At 54.6% G+C, this 15787-nt stretch overlaps 1 protein-coding gene across 3 annotated transcripts in view; it reads right to left on the bottom strand.

The window, feature by feature from the left end:
• Window positions 1–15787, bottom strand: part of wdr97 (WD repeat domain 97) — a 115386-nt gene that overhangs the window by 53611 nt on the left and 45988 nt on the right. For all 3 annotated transcript variants that reach the window (XM_031904102.1, XM_031904103.1, XM_031904104.1), the window contains exons 2-6: window positions 12884–12976; window positions 10737–11326; window positions 9810–9931; window positions 8081–8702; window positions 4119–4267 (exon numbers count right to left, since the gene is read on the bottom strand). In XM_031904102.1, the coding sequence (XP_031759962.1) occupies window positions 4119–4267; window positions 8081–8702; window positions 9810–9931; window positions 10737–11326; window positions 12884–12976 (1576 nt within the window). The remainder of the gene's footprint in view (window positions 1–4118; window positions 4268–8080; window positions 8703–9809; window positions 9932–10736; window positions 11327–12883; window positions 12977–15787) is intronic.

Below are 15787 nucleotides of genomic sequence, written 5' to 3'. Positions count from 1 at the left end.
ACTGTCTGACTACTGCTGCCCCACTCTCTGACTACTGCACCCTCACTGTCTGACTACTGCTGCCCCACTCTCTGACTACTGCTCCCCCCACTGTCTGACTACTGCTCCCCCCACTCTCTGACTACTGCACCTCCACTGTCCGACTACTGCACCTCCACTGTCCGACTCCTGCACCCCCACTGTCCGACTCCTGCACCCCCACTGTCCGACTCCTGCACCCCCCACTGTCTGACTCCTGCACCCCCCACTGTCTGACTACTGCTCCCCCCACTCTCTGACTACTGCACCTCCACTGTCCGACTACTGCACCTCCACTGTCCGACTCCTGCACCCCCACTGTCCGACTCCTGCACCCCCACTGTCCGACTCCTGCACCCCCCACTGTCCGACTCCTGCACCCCCCACTGTCTGACTACTGCTCCCCCCACTGTCTGACTACTGCTCCCCCCACTGTCTGACTACTGCCCCCCCACTGTCTGACTACTGCATCCCCCACTGTCTGACTACTGCTCCCCCCACTGTCTGACTACTGCTGCCCCACTCTCTGACTACTGCACCCCCACTGTCTGACTACTGCTCCCCCACTGTCTTACTGCACCCCCCACTGTCTGACTACTGCTCCCCCCACTGTCTGACTACTGCTCCCCCCACTGTCTTACTGCACCCCCCACTGTCTGACTACTGCACCCCCCACTGTCTGACTACTGCATCCCCCACTGTCTGACTACTGCTCCCCCCACTGTCTGACTACTGCTGCCCCACTCTCTGACTACTGCACCCCCACTGTCTGACTACTGCTCCCCCCACTGTCTTACTGCACCCCCCACTGTCTGACTACTGCACCCCCCACTGTCTGACTACTGCATCCCCCACTGTCTGACTACTGCTCCCCCCACTGTCTGACTACTGCTGCCCCACTCTCTGACTACTGCACCCCCACTGTCTGACTACTGCTCCCCCACTGTCTTACTGCACCCCCCACTGTCTGACTACTGCACCCCCCACTGTCTGACTACTGCTCCCCCCACTGTCTGACTACTGCACCCTCACTGTCTGACTACTGCTGCCCCACTCTCTGACTACTGCACCCCCACTGTCTGACTACTGCACCCCCACTGTCCGACTACTGCACCTCCACTGTCCGACTACTGCACCTCCACTGTCCGACTACTGCACCTCCACTGTCCGACTCCTGCACCCCCCACTGTCCGACTCCTGCACCCCCCACTGTCCGACTCCTGCACCCCCCACTGTCCGACTCCTGCTCCCCCCACTGTCCGACTCCTGCTCCCCCCACTGTCTGACTACTGCACCTCCACTGTCCGACTACTGCCCCTCCACTGTCCGACTCCTGCACCCCCCACTGTCCGACTCCTGCACCCCCCACTGTCCGACTCCTGCACCCCCCACTGTCCGACTCCTGCACCCCCCACTGTCCGACTCCTGCTCCCCCCACTGTCCAACTCCTGCTCCCCCCACTGTCTGACTACTGCACCTCCACTGTCCGACTACTGCCCCTCCACTGTCCGACTCCTGCACCCCCCACTGTCCGACTCCTGCACCCCCCACTGTCCGACTCCTGCTCCCCCCACTGTCTGACTACTGCACCTCCACTGTCCGACTACTGCTCCCCCCACTCTCTGACTACTGCACCTCCACTGTCCGACTCCTGCACCCCCCACTGTCCGACTCCTGCACCCCCCACTGTCCGACTCCTGCACCCCCCACTGTCCGACTCATGCTCCCCCCACTGTCTGACTACTGCACCCCCCACTGTCCGACTCCTGCTCCCCCCACTGTCCGACTCCTGCACCCCCCACTGTCCGACTCCTGCACCCCCCACTGTCCGACTCCTGCACCCCCCACTGTCCGACTCCTGCACCCCCCACTGTCTGACTACTGCTCCCCCCACTCTCTGACTACTGCACCTCCACTGTCCGACTACTGCACCTCCACTGTCCGACTCCTGCACCCCCCACTGTCCGACTCCTGCACCCCCCACTGTCCGACTCCTGCACCCCCCACTGTCCGACTCCTGCTCCCCCCACTGTCTGATTACTGCACCCCCACTGTCTGACTACTGCTCCCCCCACTGTCTGACTACTGCACCCTCACTGCCTGACTACTGCACCCCCCACTGTCTGACTACTGCACCCCCCACTGTCTGACTACTGCACCCCCCACTGTCTGACTACTGCACCCCCCACTGTCTGAGTACTGCTCCCCCCACTGTCTGACTACTGCACCCCCCACTGTCTGACTACTGCTCCCCCCACTGTCTGACTACTGCTCCCCCCACTGTCTGACTACTGCACCCCCCACTGTCTGACTACTGCACCCCCCACTGTCCGACTCCTGCACCCCCCACTGTCCGACTCCTGCTCCCCCCACTGTCTGATTACTGCACCCCCACTGTCTGACTACTGCTCCCCCCCACTGTCTGACTACTGCACCCTCACTGTCTGACTACTGCTGCCCCACTCTCTGACTACTGCACCCCCACTGTCTGACTACTGCTCCCCCCACTGTCTGACTACTGCTCCCCCCACTGTCTGACTACTGCACCCCCCACTGTCTGACTACTGCACCCCCCACTGTCTGACTACTGCACCCCCCACTGTCTGACTACTGCTCCCCCCACTGTCTGACTACTGCTCCCCCCACTGTCTGACTACTGCACCCCCCACTGTCTGACTACTGCACCTCCACTGTCCGACTACTGCTCCCCCCACTGTCTGACTACTGCACCACCACTGTCTGACTACTGCTCCCCCCACTGTCTGACTACTGCACCCTCACTGTCTGACTACTGCTGCCCCACTCTCTGACTACTGTACCCCCACTGTCTGACTACTGCTCCCCCCACTGTCTGACTACTGCTCCCCCCCACTGTCTGACTACTGCTCCCGCCACTGTCTGACTACTGCTCCCCCCACTGTCTGACTACTGCTCCCCCCACTGTCTGACTACTGCACCCCCACTCTGACTTACCTTGTCATGAAAAGCAATCAAATTGGTCTGACATGCCCTTCATAAAGCCATGCTGATTCCTACCCATAATGCAATTCTCCAGAACATAATCCTGAATAATCTTGTCCCTTAAAAGACCGTCAAATAACTAGACTAAGCTGAGCCATAAGTGCCCCTATCAGGTGGGTCTGGAATCTCTGGCCCCTTTACTGTATACACTGAAGAAAACAACTGATTAAGCATTTCTGTCTTTTCTGTATCCGGCATAACCACATAATTGCCATTATTTAGTGAAGCCACACTTTCAGCCTGCATCTTTACTATTACTATACTTAAGAATATTGTGGGGTTAGTCTTAGCCTGTGCCACAATCAGCTCCCCATTTTCTATCTTTGCTTTCCTGATTGCTGATTTACACCATTTGTTGTAGTATTTATATTCCCTGAATGCAGCTTCTGTCTCCCCTGACTTGTAGTTATAAAATGCCTTCCTCTTCTTTCCTATTAACTGAGTTACCCCAAATAGGGAGGGTCATTAACCCCTCACATTCCCTCCATAGGAGAATAAACTGGGAAGAGTAATGATGACACCCATTTCTGTTCTGTGTTTTTAGCAGAAACCCTAATGCCCCAATCTCTGCCCTGAAGCGCTGCCCTCAACTGCAAATTCAGAGGCTTTGTTGCCCCAGTGTGTATTCGTTTTTGCCCCAAAAATCACATGACGTGACCCTAATGTTATGTCATGTGATTTTTGGGGCAAAAAACAAATACACACTGGGGCAATAAAGCCTCTGAATTTGCAGTCCCTTGAGGGCAGCGCTTCAGGGCAGAGATCGGGGCATTAGGGTTTCTGCTAAAAACACAGAACAGAAATGGGTGTCATCATTACTGTTCCCAGTTTATTACCCAAGGGTTCTGGTACCACATTTGCTATAGGTTCTGGGTCAATCACTAGATCCAGTACAGTATGAGTTCTGGTTGGTTCCCCAACAACCTGTGCCATAAAATTGCCCTGTAACAGTTTATAAACTTATTCTTATTAACTGCCCCGGTGGTACTGTTGCCCCAGTCAGTATCTGGGTAATTAAATCCCCCATTAGCAAGATTTGCCTTTCTAGACCCAAGCATTTCCCCTCAGGGAGTACTTACCCGCAGATAGAACAAAGCTGTTCTCTGGACTGGACATGAGCGATGTCACTCTCGCTGGGCTGTGAGCCTTCAGCTGGCACAATACCCTGCTGGGGTACCAGTCACACACACTAATGGTGCCATCATCCAGGCCAATCACAGGGAGAAACCTGGAGAGGGAAGTCATAAACTGTGAGACAACTCACTAATGGAAACATATACCTTAGAGTGTAAGCTCACTGGGGCAGGGACTGATGGGAATGTGATATGGACCTTAGATTGTAAGCTCACTGGGGCAGGGACTGATGGGAATGGGATAGGGACCTTAGATTGTAAGCTCACTGGGGCAGGGACTGATGGGAATGGGATAGGGACCTTAGATTGTAAGCTCACTGGGGCAGGGGCTGATGGGAATGGGATAGGGACCTTAGATTGTAAGCTCACTGGGGCAGGGACTGATGGGAATGTGATAGGGAACTTAGATTGTAAGCTCACTGGGGCAGGGACTGATGGGAATGTGATAGGGGCCTTAGATTGTAAGCTCCACTGGGGCAGGGACTGATGGGAATGTGATAGGGACCTTAGAGTGTAAGCTCACTGGGGCAGGGGCTGATGGGAATGTGATAGGGCCATTACAGTGAAAGCTCACTGGGGCAGGGGTTGATGAGAATGTGATAGGGACCTTAGATTGTAAGCTCACTGGGGCAGGGACTGATGGGAATGTGATAGGAACCTTAGATTGTAAGCTCACTGGGACAGGGACTGATGCGAATGTGATAGGGACCTTAGATTGTAAGCTCATTGGGGTAGGGGCTGATGGGAATGTGATAGGGACCTTAGATTGTAAGCTCACTGGGGCAGGGACTGATGGGAATGTGATAGGGACCTTAGATTGTAAGCTCATTGGGGCAGGGACTGATGGGAATGTGATAGGGACCTTAGATTGTAAGCTCCACTGGGGCAGGGACTGATGGGAATGGGATAGGGACCTTAGAGTGTAAGCTCACTGGGGCAGGGACTGATGGGAATGTGATAGGGACCTTAGATTGTAAGCTCACTGGGGCAGGGGCTGATGGGAATGGGATATGGCCGTTAGAGTGTAAGCTCACTGAGGCAGGGACTGATGGGAATGTGATAGGGACCTTAGATTGTAAGCTCACTGGGGCAGGGGCTGATGGGAATGTGATAGGGACCTTAGATTGTAAGCTCACTGGGGCAGGGGCTGATGGGAATGTGATAGGGACCTTAGAGTGCAAGCTCACTGGGGCAGGGGCTGATGGGAATGGGATAGGGTCGTTTGAGTGCAAGCTCACTGGGGCAGGGGCTGATGGGATAGGGCCGTTAGAGTGCAAGCTCACTGGGGCAGGGGCTGATGGGAATGGGATAGGGTCGTTAGAGTGCAAGCTCACTGGGGCAGGGGCTGATGGGATAGGGCCGTTAGAGTGCAAGCTCACTGGGGCAGGGGCTGATGGGAATGGGATAGGGCCGTTAGAGTGCAAGCTCACTGGGGCAGGGGCTGATGGGAATGGGATAGGGTCGTTAGAGTGCAAGCTCACTGGGGCAGGGGCTGATGGGATAGGGCCGTTAGAGTGCAAGCTCACTGGGGCAGGGGCTGATGGGAATGGGATAGGGTCGTTAGAGTGCAAGCTCACTGGGGCAGGGGCTGATGGGAATGTGATAGGGACCTTAGATTGTAAGCTCATTGGGGCAGGGACTGATGGGAATGTGATAGGGACCTTAGATTGTAAGCTCCACTGGGGCAGGGACTGATGGGAATGGGATAGGGACCTTAGAGTGTAAGCTCACTGGGGCAGGGACTGATGGGAATGTGATAGGGACCTTAGATTGTAAGCTCACTGGGGCAGGGGCTGATGGGAATGGGATAGGGCCGTTAGAGTGTAAGCTCACTGAGGCAGGGACTGATGGGAATGTGATAGGGACCTTAGATTGTAAGCTCACTGGGGCAGGGGCTGATGGGAATGTGATAGGGACCTTAGATTGTAAGCTCACTGGGGCAGGGGCTGATGGGAATGTGATAGGGACCTTAGAGTGCAAGCTCACTGGGGCAGGGGCTGATGGGAATGGGATAGGGTCGTTTGAGTGCAAGCTCACTGGGGCAGGGGCTGATGGGATAGGGCCGTTAGAGTGCAAGCTCACTGGGGCAGGGGCTGATGGGAATGGGATAGGGTCGTTAGAGTGCAAGCTCACTGGGGCAGGGGCTGATGGGATAGGGCCGTTAGAGTGCAAGCTCACTGGGGCAGGGGCTGATGGGAATGGGATAGGGTCATTAGAGTGCAAGCTCACTGGGGCAGGGGCTGATGGGATAGGGCCGTTAGAGTGCAAGCTCACTGGGGCAGGGGCTGATGGGAATGGGATAGGGTCGTTAGAGTGCAAGCTCACTGGGGCAGGGGCTGATGGGAATGGCATAGGGTCGTTTGAGTGCAAGCTCACTGGGGCAGGGGCTGATGGGATAGGGCCGTTAGAGTGCAAGCTCATTGGGGCAGGGACTGATGGGAATGGGATAGGGTCGTTAGAGTGCAAGCTCACTGGGGCAGGGGCTGATGGGAATTTGATAGGGCCGTTAGAGTGCAAGCTCATTGGGGCAGGGACTGATGGGAATGGGATAGGGTCGTTAGAGTGCAAGCTCACTGGGGCAGGGGCTGATGGGAATGTGATAGGGTCGTTAGAGTGCAAGCTCACTGGGGCAGGGGCTGATGGGAATGGCATAGGGTCGTTAGAGTGCAAGCTCACTGGGGCAGGGGCTGATGTATATATAAGCTGTTTCACTTTAGCTCTGGGGAAACGTCTCTCCTCCCGTCGCTGTGGTTCCTTCAGGTTTAGGAGCAGTTTATTACAAGGAATCGGAACATACAAACATGGATATAAATGTATTTATTCTACAGATCTGACTCCACTGAGGGAAACCATGACAGTTTGTCTGTGTGCTTGCTGGGACCACCCCCTTAGGCTCACAGTGTAATCCAACCCCTCCCTCACCTTCTTCCTTTGTGAAATGATGCATTTTGGGACTTTCTGCTTTGCATAGTGGGTGGGGCACAGATTGTCTGGGCAGCACAGGGCCTTTAAGTCCCAGAATGCATCACTTCAGAATAGAACAAGGTGAGGGAGGGGTTGGATTACACTGTGAGCCTAAGGGGGGTGGAGAAATGGTATGTCAGAGTATACAGTATCTAGTAGAATTAAGTCTAAAACAACTGGACTTTTCTGAGTTTTTTCTTGAAAACGTTTCACCACTCATCCGAGCGGCTTCTTCAGTTTAAATGAGTCAGAGTATAATAGCTTTCTTTCAGCCAGTGGAATCAGGTGATCTGTCATAGCCCCGCCCCATGATGTCACTGCCCACCCCGTTTCCTGTTTTTTTTCCCCATGGGCAGAGATGGCAACCCTAGTGTGTGTAACAATAATACCTGTATATTTATATCTACTTACCCCCCCCCAACTGACTGAGCCCATGTCCCACAGGGGAGGGATATTTCCCCTTTAATATCACACACACACAGTATCAGGGTTCCTATCAATCTGAGGGATCAGCTCTGTGTGTGTAACAATAATACCTGTATATTTATATCTACTTACCCCCCCCCCCAACTGACTGAGCCCATGTCCCACAGGGGAGGGATATTTCCCCTTTAATATCACACACACACAGTATCAGGGTTCCTATCAATCTGAGGGATCAGCTCTGTGTGTGTAACAATAATACCTGTATATTTATATCTACTTACCCCCCCCCCCCAACTGACTGAGCCCATGTCCCACAGGGGAGGGATATTTCCCCTTTAATATCACACACACACAGTATCAGGGTTCCTATCAATCTGAGGGATCAGCTCTGTGTGTGTAACAATAATACCTGTATATTTATATCTACTTACCCCCCCCCCCAACTGACTGAGCCCATGTCCCACAGGGGAGGGATATTTCCCCTTTAATATCACACAGTGTTTCTGCCCCAGACTCACCTGTTTTTGCCTCCGTCGGATGTAAATTGGCGCTCTCTCTCTCTCCCCATTTCTATCCAATCAGCGCTCTGTTGGTCGGCGATGGCGCAGTACAGGCTGAGGCACAGGGGAGGGGCTTGGGAAGAGCCGACCCTCAGGGTGTTCCTGACCCCCATGGGGCTCCCCACAGAGCTGGCCCTAAGGAGGTCTCCATTCTTCAGAAGGACATAGACACTCTCCGTGTGAGGGCAGAACTCTATGGCCAATGGGCCATCTAGGGCAAGGCTGGAGAGTAATTGCCCCGTGCCAGTAGCCACCAGCCTGACGGCCGAGTCCGAGCACAGACAGGCAACTCTGGGCACAAACTGCCCCCCACTCACTTTCATGTCTGTCACACTCGCCCCCAGGGGGGTGTGGTACTGGTAAAGGTTCTGTATTTGCCACAAATCCAAGCAGAACTCAGAGCGAGAGACCAAGAATTTTCCATCAGCCCGGAACGTCTCCAACCCAAGAACCGGCTGGGCCAGAACCTGCTCCCCAACCTGCTCCTGAGTCTCCAAGTCCCACGTACGCACAGTCCGGTCTTCTGAGCCGGAGAGAAAGTAGCGCCCGGAAGAACTGAATGAGAGAGCCGTGACTGGGCCTACAGAGAGACAGCAAAGTGTGCCAGTGAGACTGCAGGCCAGGGGGTCACACTCACACCATAAGCTGTGAGGGGCGAGGGGGGAAAGGGACAGCAGCCTGGGGCAGAGAGACTGGGGGAGAGACTGGGGCAGAGAGACAGGGGGAGAGACTGGGGCAGAGAGACAGGGGGAGATACATTGGGGCAGAGAGACTGGGGGAGATACATTGGGGCAGAGAGACTGGGGGAGATACATTGGGGCAGAGAGACTGGGGCAGAGAGACTGGGGCAGAGAGACTGGGGCAGAGAGACTGGGGGAGAGAGACTGGGGCAGAGAGACTGGGGGAGAGAGACTGGGGCAGAGAGACTGGGGGAGAGAGACTGGGGCAGAGAGACAGGGGGAGATACATTGGGGCAGAGAGACAGGGGGAGATACATTGGGGCAGAGAGACTGGGGGAGAGACTGGGGCAGAGAGACTGGGGGAGAGACTGGGGCAGAGAGACTGGGGGAGAGACTGGGGCAGAGAGACAGGGGGAGATACATTGGGGCAGAGAGACTGGGGGGGAGACTGGGGCAGAGAGACTGGGGGAGATACATTGGGGCAGAGAGACTGGGGCAGAGAGACTGGGGAGAGAGAGACTGGGGGAGAGAGACTGGGGAGAGAGAGACTGGGGGAGAGAGAGACTGGGGCAGAGAGACTGGGGGAGAGACTGGGGCAGAGAGACAGGGGGAGATCCATTGGGGCAGAGAGACAGGGGGAGATACATTGGGGCAGAGAGACTGGGGGAGAGACTGGGGCAGAGAGACTGGGGGAGAGACTGGGGCAGAGAGACTGGGGGAGAGACTGGGGCAGAGAGACGGGGGAGATACATTGGGGCAGAGAGACTGGGGGAGAGACTGGGGCAGAGAGACAGGGGGAGATACATTGGGGCAGAGAGACAGGGGGAGATACATTGGGGCAGAGAGACTGGGGGAGAGACTGGGGCAGAGAGACTGGGGGAGATACATTGGGGCAGAGAGACTGGGGCAGAGAGACTGGGGAGAGAGAGACTGGGGGAGAGACTGGGGGGGTAGAGGAAGTAAAATGGCGGAGGGAATGGGGGGAAGTGACAGACGGGCAGACTCACCTGTGTGCGCCACACAAACACCTTTCAGTTCTGCTGATTTGCCCCAGAGTTTGATGGTCCCCTCTCTGGAAGCCGTAATTAGAGTCTGACGAGATTGGGAGTAAATGAGCCCAGTGATTGGTCTGTTGGAATGGGGGATACCCTGGTGTTAGTCCCTTTATGGGGCACAATACGGAGACCCCTGGAATGGGGGATACCCCGGTGTTAGTCCCTTTATGGGGCACAATACGGAGACCCCTGGAATGGGGGATACCCCGGTGTTAGTCCCTTTATGGGGCACAATACGGAGACCCCTGGAATGGGGGATACCCCGGTGTTAGTCTCTTTATGGGGCACAATACGGAGACCCCTGGAATGGGGGATACCCCGGTGTTAGTCCCTTTATGGGGCACAATACGGAGACCCCTGGAATGGGGGATACCCCGGTGTTAGTCCCTTTATGGGGCACAATACGGAGACCCCTGGAATGGGGGATACCCCGGTGTTAGTCTCTTTATGGGGCACAATACGGAGACCCCTGGAATGGGGGATACCCCGGTGTTAGTCCCTTTATGGGGCACAATACGGAGACCCCTGGAATGGGGGATACCCCGGTGTTAGTCCCTTTATGGGGCACAATACGGAGACCCCTGGAATGGGGGATACCCCGGTGTTAGTCCCTTTATGGGGCACAATACGGAGACCCCTGGAATGGGGGATACCCCAGTGTTAGTCCCTTTATGGGGCACAATACGGAGACCCCTGGAATAACAGCCCCAGTGGGATCCTGGGGGGGCTACAGGCTTTGGAATGGTTATTATATTTCTGGGGACCCCCTGGCAGTATGTAATAGGGCCTGACACCTTATAGAATATGCCACTATCTCCCCAAATGTGGGAGGAGTCTGTTGCCCCACCCTAAAGACCTTCATTCCTACCCACAACTTACCTCAGGTGAAGGTTGTTCCACACCCGCCGGAGTTCTCCGTGCCCCAGGTCATACTCCCACACGCCTGCCCCACACACAGCAAAACACGTATGTGCCAGTGGCGCGGCCGTGTCCAGGGCAATAATATTAACCCTATCTGTCTCCTTCAGTCCTTCTTTTAAAACCTGCTTGCAAGTTAGGTGCCACGAGCCCTCGCTGAAGGCCCATAATTGTACCCCCCCAGTCCCCCCAGTGAGCAGCTGGTCCCTTCCTGGGTTGTACACACAGCAGAAGACCCCCCGGGCCACCCTGCATACAGTAAGTGGGGTAAGAGTTGTGTCCAGCACTCGCAGTTCCTGATGGGCCCAAGCCACTAGCTTCTGGCTGTGCCACGCATACAGGAGCCCACACAGTGGCAGGGAAGCCTGGGCACAAGCCTGTACCCTCCCATCCGTATGGTGCTGCCGGATCAGTCCATCCGAATCCAGGGAAAGCAAGAGGTTCTGCTGGGAGACCCAAGTGATCCCTCTCAGAGCTCTGCGAAAGGGCAAGTGGCATACGAGCTGCAGTCCGTGGCCAATAGTCTGTGGCTGGGGATCCGCTCTTCTCATCTGTAGGCAAAGAAAAAGACTTCAACTGACGGGGTCCCCGACCCACCCAACCGTGGAGATGCAACCAAAGAAAAAGTATTCAACTGACAGGGTCCCCGACCCACCCAACCGTGGAGATGCAACCAAAGAAAAACACTTCAACTGACGGGGTCCCTGACCCACCCAACCGTGGAGATGCAACCAAAGAAAAACACTTCAACTGACGGGGTCCCTGACCCACCCAACCGTGGAGATGCAACCAAAGAAAAAGTATTCAACTGACAGGGTCCCGACCCACCCAACCGTGGAGATGCAACCAAAGAAAAACACTTCAACTGACGGGGTCCCTGACCCACCCAACCGTGGAGATGCAACCAAAGAAAAAGTATTCAACTGACAGGGTCCCCGACCCACCCAACCGTGGAGATGCAACCAAAGAAAAACACTTCAACTGACAGGGTCCCCGACCCACCCAACCGTGGAGATGCAACCAAAGAAAAATAGATCAACTGACAGGGTCCCCGACCCACCCAACCGTGGAGATACAACCAAAGAAAAAGTCTTCAACTGACGGGGTCCCCGACCCACCCAACCGTGGAGATGCAACCAAGGAAAACACTTCAATTGAAAGGGTCCCCGACCCACCCAACCGTGGAGATGCAACCAAAGAAAAATAGATCAACTGACAGGGTCCCCGACCCACCCAACCGTGGAGATACAACCAAAGAAAAAGTCTTCAACTGACGGGGTCCCTGACCCACCCAACCGTGGAGATGCAACCAAGGAAAAACACTTCAATTGAAAGGGTCCCCGACCCACCCAACCGTGGAGATACAACCAAAGAAAAACACTTCAACTGAAAGGGTCCCCGACCCACCCAACCGTGGAGATGCAACCAAAGAAAAAGACATCAACTGACGGGGTCCCCGACCCACCCAACCATGGAGATGCAACCAAAGAAAAGCACTTCAATTGAAAGGGTCCCTGACCCACCCAACCGTGGAGATACAACCAAAGAAAAACACTTCAACTGAAAGGGTCCCCGACCCACCCAACCGTGGAGATGCAACCAAAGAAAAAGATTTCAACTGACAGGGTCCCCGACCCACCCAACCGTGGAGATGCAACCAAAGAAAAACACTTCAACTGACGGGGTCCCCGACCCACCCAACCGTGGAGATGCAACCAAAGAAAAAGACTTCAACTGACAGGGTCCCCGAACCACCCAACCGTGGAGATGCAACCACTCTACTAAATGTAGGGAACGTGATGTTCATTCCTCCTACACGTGGGTCGGGGAGGCATTGGCCAAGGTGCATCATGGGTATTATTCCTTGCACCCACAGTTACCCCCAGGTAACAATTGTATGGAGCAGAGAGGAAAGGGGCTCGTACTCCTGGGATGCATTCACTCAATGGATCTGGTTCTACTGGAATGGGGCTAAACTACTGGGCAAACTAAACCTCCCACTTCCATTGGGGTTTCTGAGCCCCAAGTAATTCAGTCTGTACTGAGAGTGTGAGAAAGAAGAACATGTGACCTACGTGGGAGGGGCTCGGTTACACAGCACCACTTACCTTATACACGGTGCTTCGTACTCCGTCCCTAAGACGAGCCCACAAATACAGCGCCCTTCCCTTCCGGTTCTTCTCTGCTCTTGTCTCCATTCCCTACAAGGCGGAGGTGGACGTTACTTTCCATGGAGCTCAATACAGGGGAACAGCTTTTACTCTTTGCACAAATAATCAGACCAATAGGAAGCAAGCCCAACCGCATGTGGCCCTCCGTACGCGCTCTACACAATGCCATTGGCTCTACAGTTGGTAACACACTTATCCCTTTGGCATGTAGTTAGGGACCATCACCTGGTCAGGTGACTACGACTTCACTCCCCCAATCAAAATGTGCCTTGTCATTGGTAGGTTGGCTTTTGGTTTAAATGGCAACGAGTCAGGATTCCATTTGCCTTAAAATTCCGTATATTGAAGTGAAACGTATGTTAGGGGCTACATTAGAATCAATTTGGAAAAGGAGAAAAGCCGCCCTCTTCATGGTAAATCTGACTGGGCACTGGGGCTAATTACTGGGCTCCTTCCTAATGGTAAGTACAAGCAAGTTGCCTTGCTCTCCCAGGTGTAAATCACATGACCAGTGCGCCATTCAGTTGGAAGGAGCTGGGAGTCCTGACACCTCAGAGACCTGAGAGAGCGGAATGTTGGGGCCACAGAAATCCTGGGGTTCCTAACTATATGTTTCACCTACATCTGTTTTGCGCTTATTTTCCCTTTGTTCGTTATTTCTGACTGTTTCAAATTAATAAATAATTCAAACATAACTTTTATTTTATCTAAGGTTAAGTGGGATGGGTCGACCCAAATGGCATCTAATTCCATGTTTCAGAGTGTATTTGTCTCAAAGTGGGGAACCCCATTAGTATCAGGGAAAATACTGTTACTGGGGATCTAAGGGTTGGGTCATACACTGTTACTGGGGATCTGAGGGTTGGGTCACGCGCTGTTACTGGGAATCTGAGGGTTGGGTCACGCGCTGTTACTGGGAATCTGAGGGTTGGGTCACGCGCTGTTACTGGGGATCTGAGGGTTGGGTCACGCGCTGTTACTGGGGATCTGAGGGTTGGGTCATACACTGTTACTGGGGATCTGAGGGTTGGGTCACGCGCTGTTACTGGGAATCTGAGGGTTGGGTCACGCAATGTTACTGGGAATCTGAGGGTTGGGTCACGCGCTGTTACTGGGGATCTGAGGGTTGGGTCATACACTGTTACTGGGGATCTGAGGGTTGGGTCACGCGCTGTTACTGGGAATCTGAGGGTTGGGTAACGTGCTGTTACTGGGGATCTGAGGGTTGGGTCACGCGCTGTTACCGGGGATCTGAGTGTGGGGTCACGCGCTGTTACTGGGAATCTGAGGGTTGGGTCATACACTGTTACTGGGGATCTGAGGGTTGGGTCACGCTCTGTTACTGGGAATCTGAGGGTTGGGTCATACACTGTTACTGGGGATCTGAGGGTTGGGTCATACACTGTTACTGGGGATCTGAGGGTTGGGGTCAGGCGCTGTTACTGGGGATCTGAGGGTTGGGTCACGCGCTGTACTGGGGATCTGAGGGTTGGGTCATACACTGTTACTGGGGATCTGAGGGTTGGGTCATACACTGTTACTGGGGATCTGAGGGTTGGGTCATGCGCTGTTACTGGGGATCTGAGGGTTGGGTCATACACTGTTACTGGGGATCTGAGGGTTGGGTCATGCGCTGTTACTGGGGATCTGAGGGTTGGGTCACGCGCTGTTACTGGGGATCTGAGGGTTGGGTCACGCGCTGTTACTGGGGATCTGAGGGTTGGGTCACGCGCTGTTACTGGGGATCTGAGGGTTGGGTCATACACTGTTGCTGGGGATCTGAGGGTTGGGTCATACACTGTTACTGGGGATCTGAGGGTTGGGTCATACTCTGTTACAGGGAATCTGAGGGTTGGGTCATACACTGTTACTGGGGATCTGAGGGTTGGGTCATACACTGTTACTGGGGATCTGAGGGTTGGGTCATACACTGTTACTGGGGATCTGAGGGTGGGGTCACGCGCTGTTACTGGGGATCTGAGGGTTGGGTCATACACTGTTACTGGGGATCTGAGGGTTGGGTCATGCGCTGTTAGTGAGGATCTGAGGGTTGGGTCATACACTGTTACTGGGGATCTGAGGGTTGGGTCATGCGCTGTTACTGGGGATCTGAGGGTTGGGTCATACACTGTTACTGGGGATCTGAGGGTTGGGTCACGCGCTGTTACTGGAATTCTGAGGGTTGGGTCACGCGCTGTTACTGGGAATCTGAGGGTTGGGTCACGCGCTGTTACTGGGGATCTGAGGGTTGGGTCACGCGCTGTTACTGGGGATCTGAGGGTTGGGTCATACACTGTTACTGGGGATCTGAGGGTTGGGTCACGCGCTGTTACTGGGAATCTGAGGGTTGGGTCACGCGCTGTTACTGGGAATCTGAGGGTTGGGTCATACACTGTTACTGGGGATCTGAGGGTTGGGTCACGCTCTGTTACTGGGGATCTGAGGGTTGGGTCATGCGCTGTTACTGGGGATCTGAGGGTTGGGTCATACACTGTTACTGGGGATCTGAGGGTGGGGTTACGCGCTGTTACTGGGGATCTGAGGGTTGGGTCATACACTGTTACTGGGGATCTGAGGGTTGGGTCATGCGCTGTTACTGGGGATCTGAGGGTTGGTCATACACTGTTACTGGGGATCTGAGGGTTGGGTCATGCGCTGTTACTGGGGATCTGAGGGTTGGGTCACGCGCTGTTACTGGGGATCTGAGGGTTGGGTCATACACTGTTACTGGGGATCTGAGGGTTGGGTCACGCACTGTTACTGGGGATCTGAGGGTTGGGTCATAAACTGTTACTGGGGATATGAGGGTTGGGTCATGCGCTGTTACTGGGAATCTGAGGG

The sequence above is a fragment of the Xenopus tropicalis genome, chromosome 6, assembly GCF_000004195.4.
Source record: "Xenopus tropicalis strain Nigerian chromosome 6, UCB_Xtro_10.0, whole genome shotgun sequence".
Classification (NCBI taxonomy): domain Eukaryota; kingdom Metazoa; phylum Chordata; class Amphibia; order Anura; family Pipidae; genus Xenopus; species Xenopus tropicalis.
The sequence above is the reverse complement of the archived record's forward strand: the minus strand, read 5'-3'. Positions and strand labels throughout refer to the sequence as shown.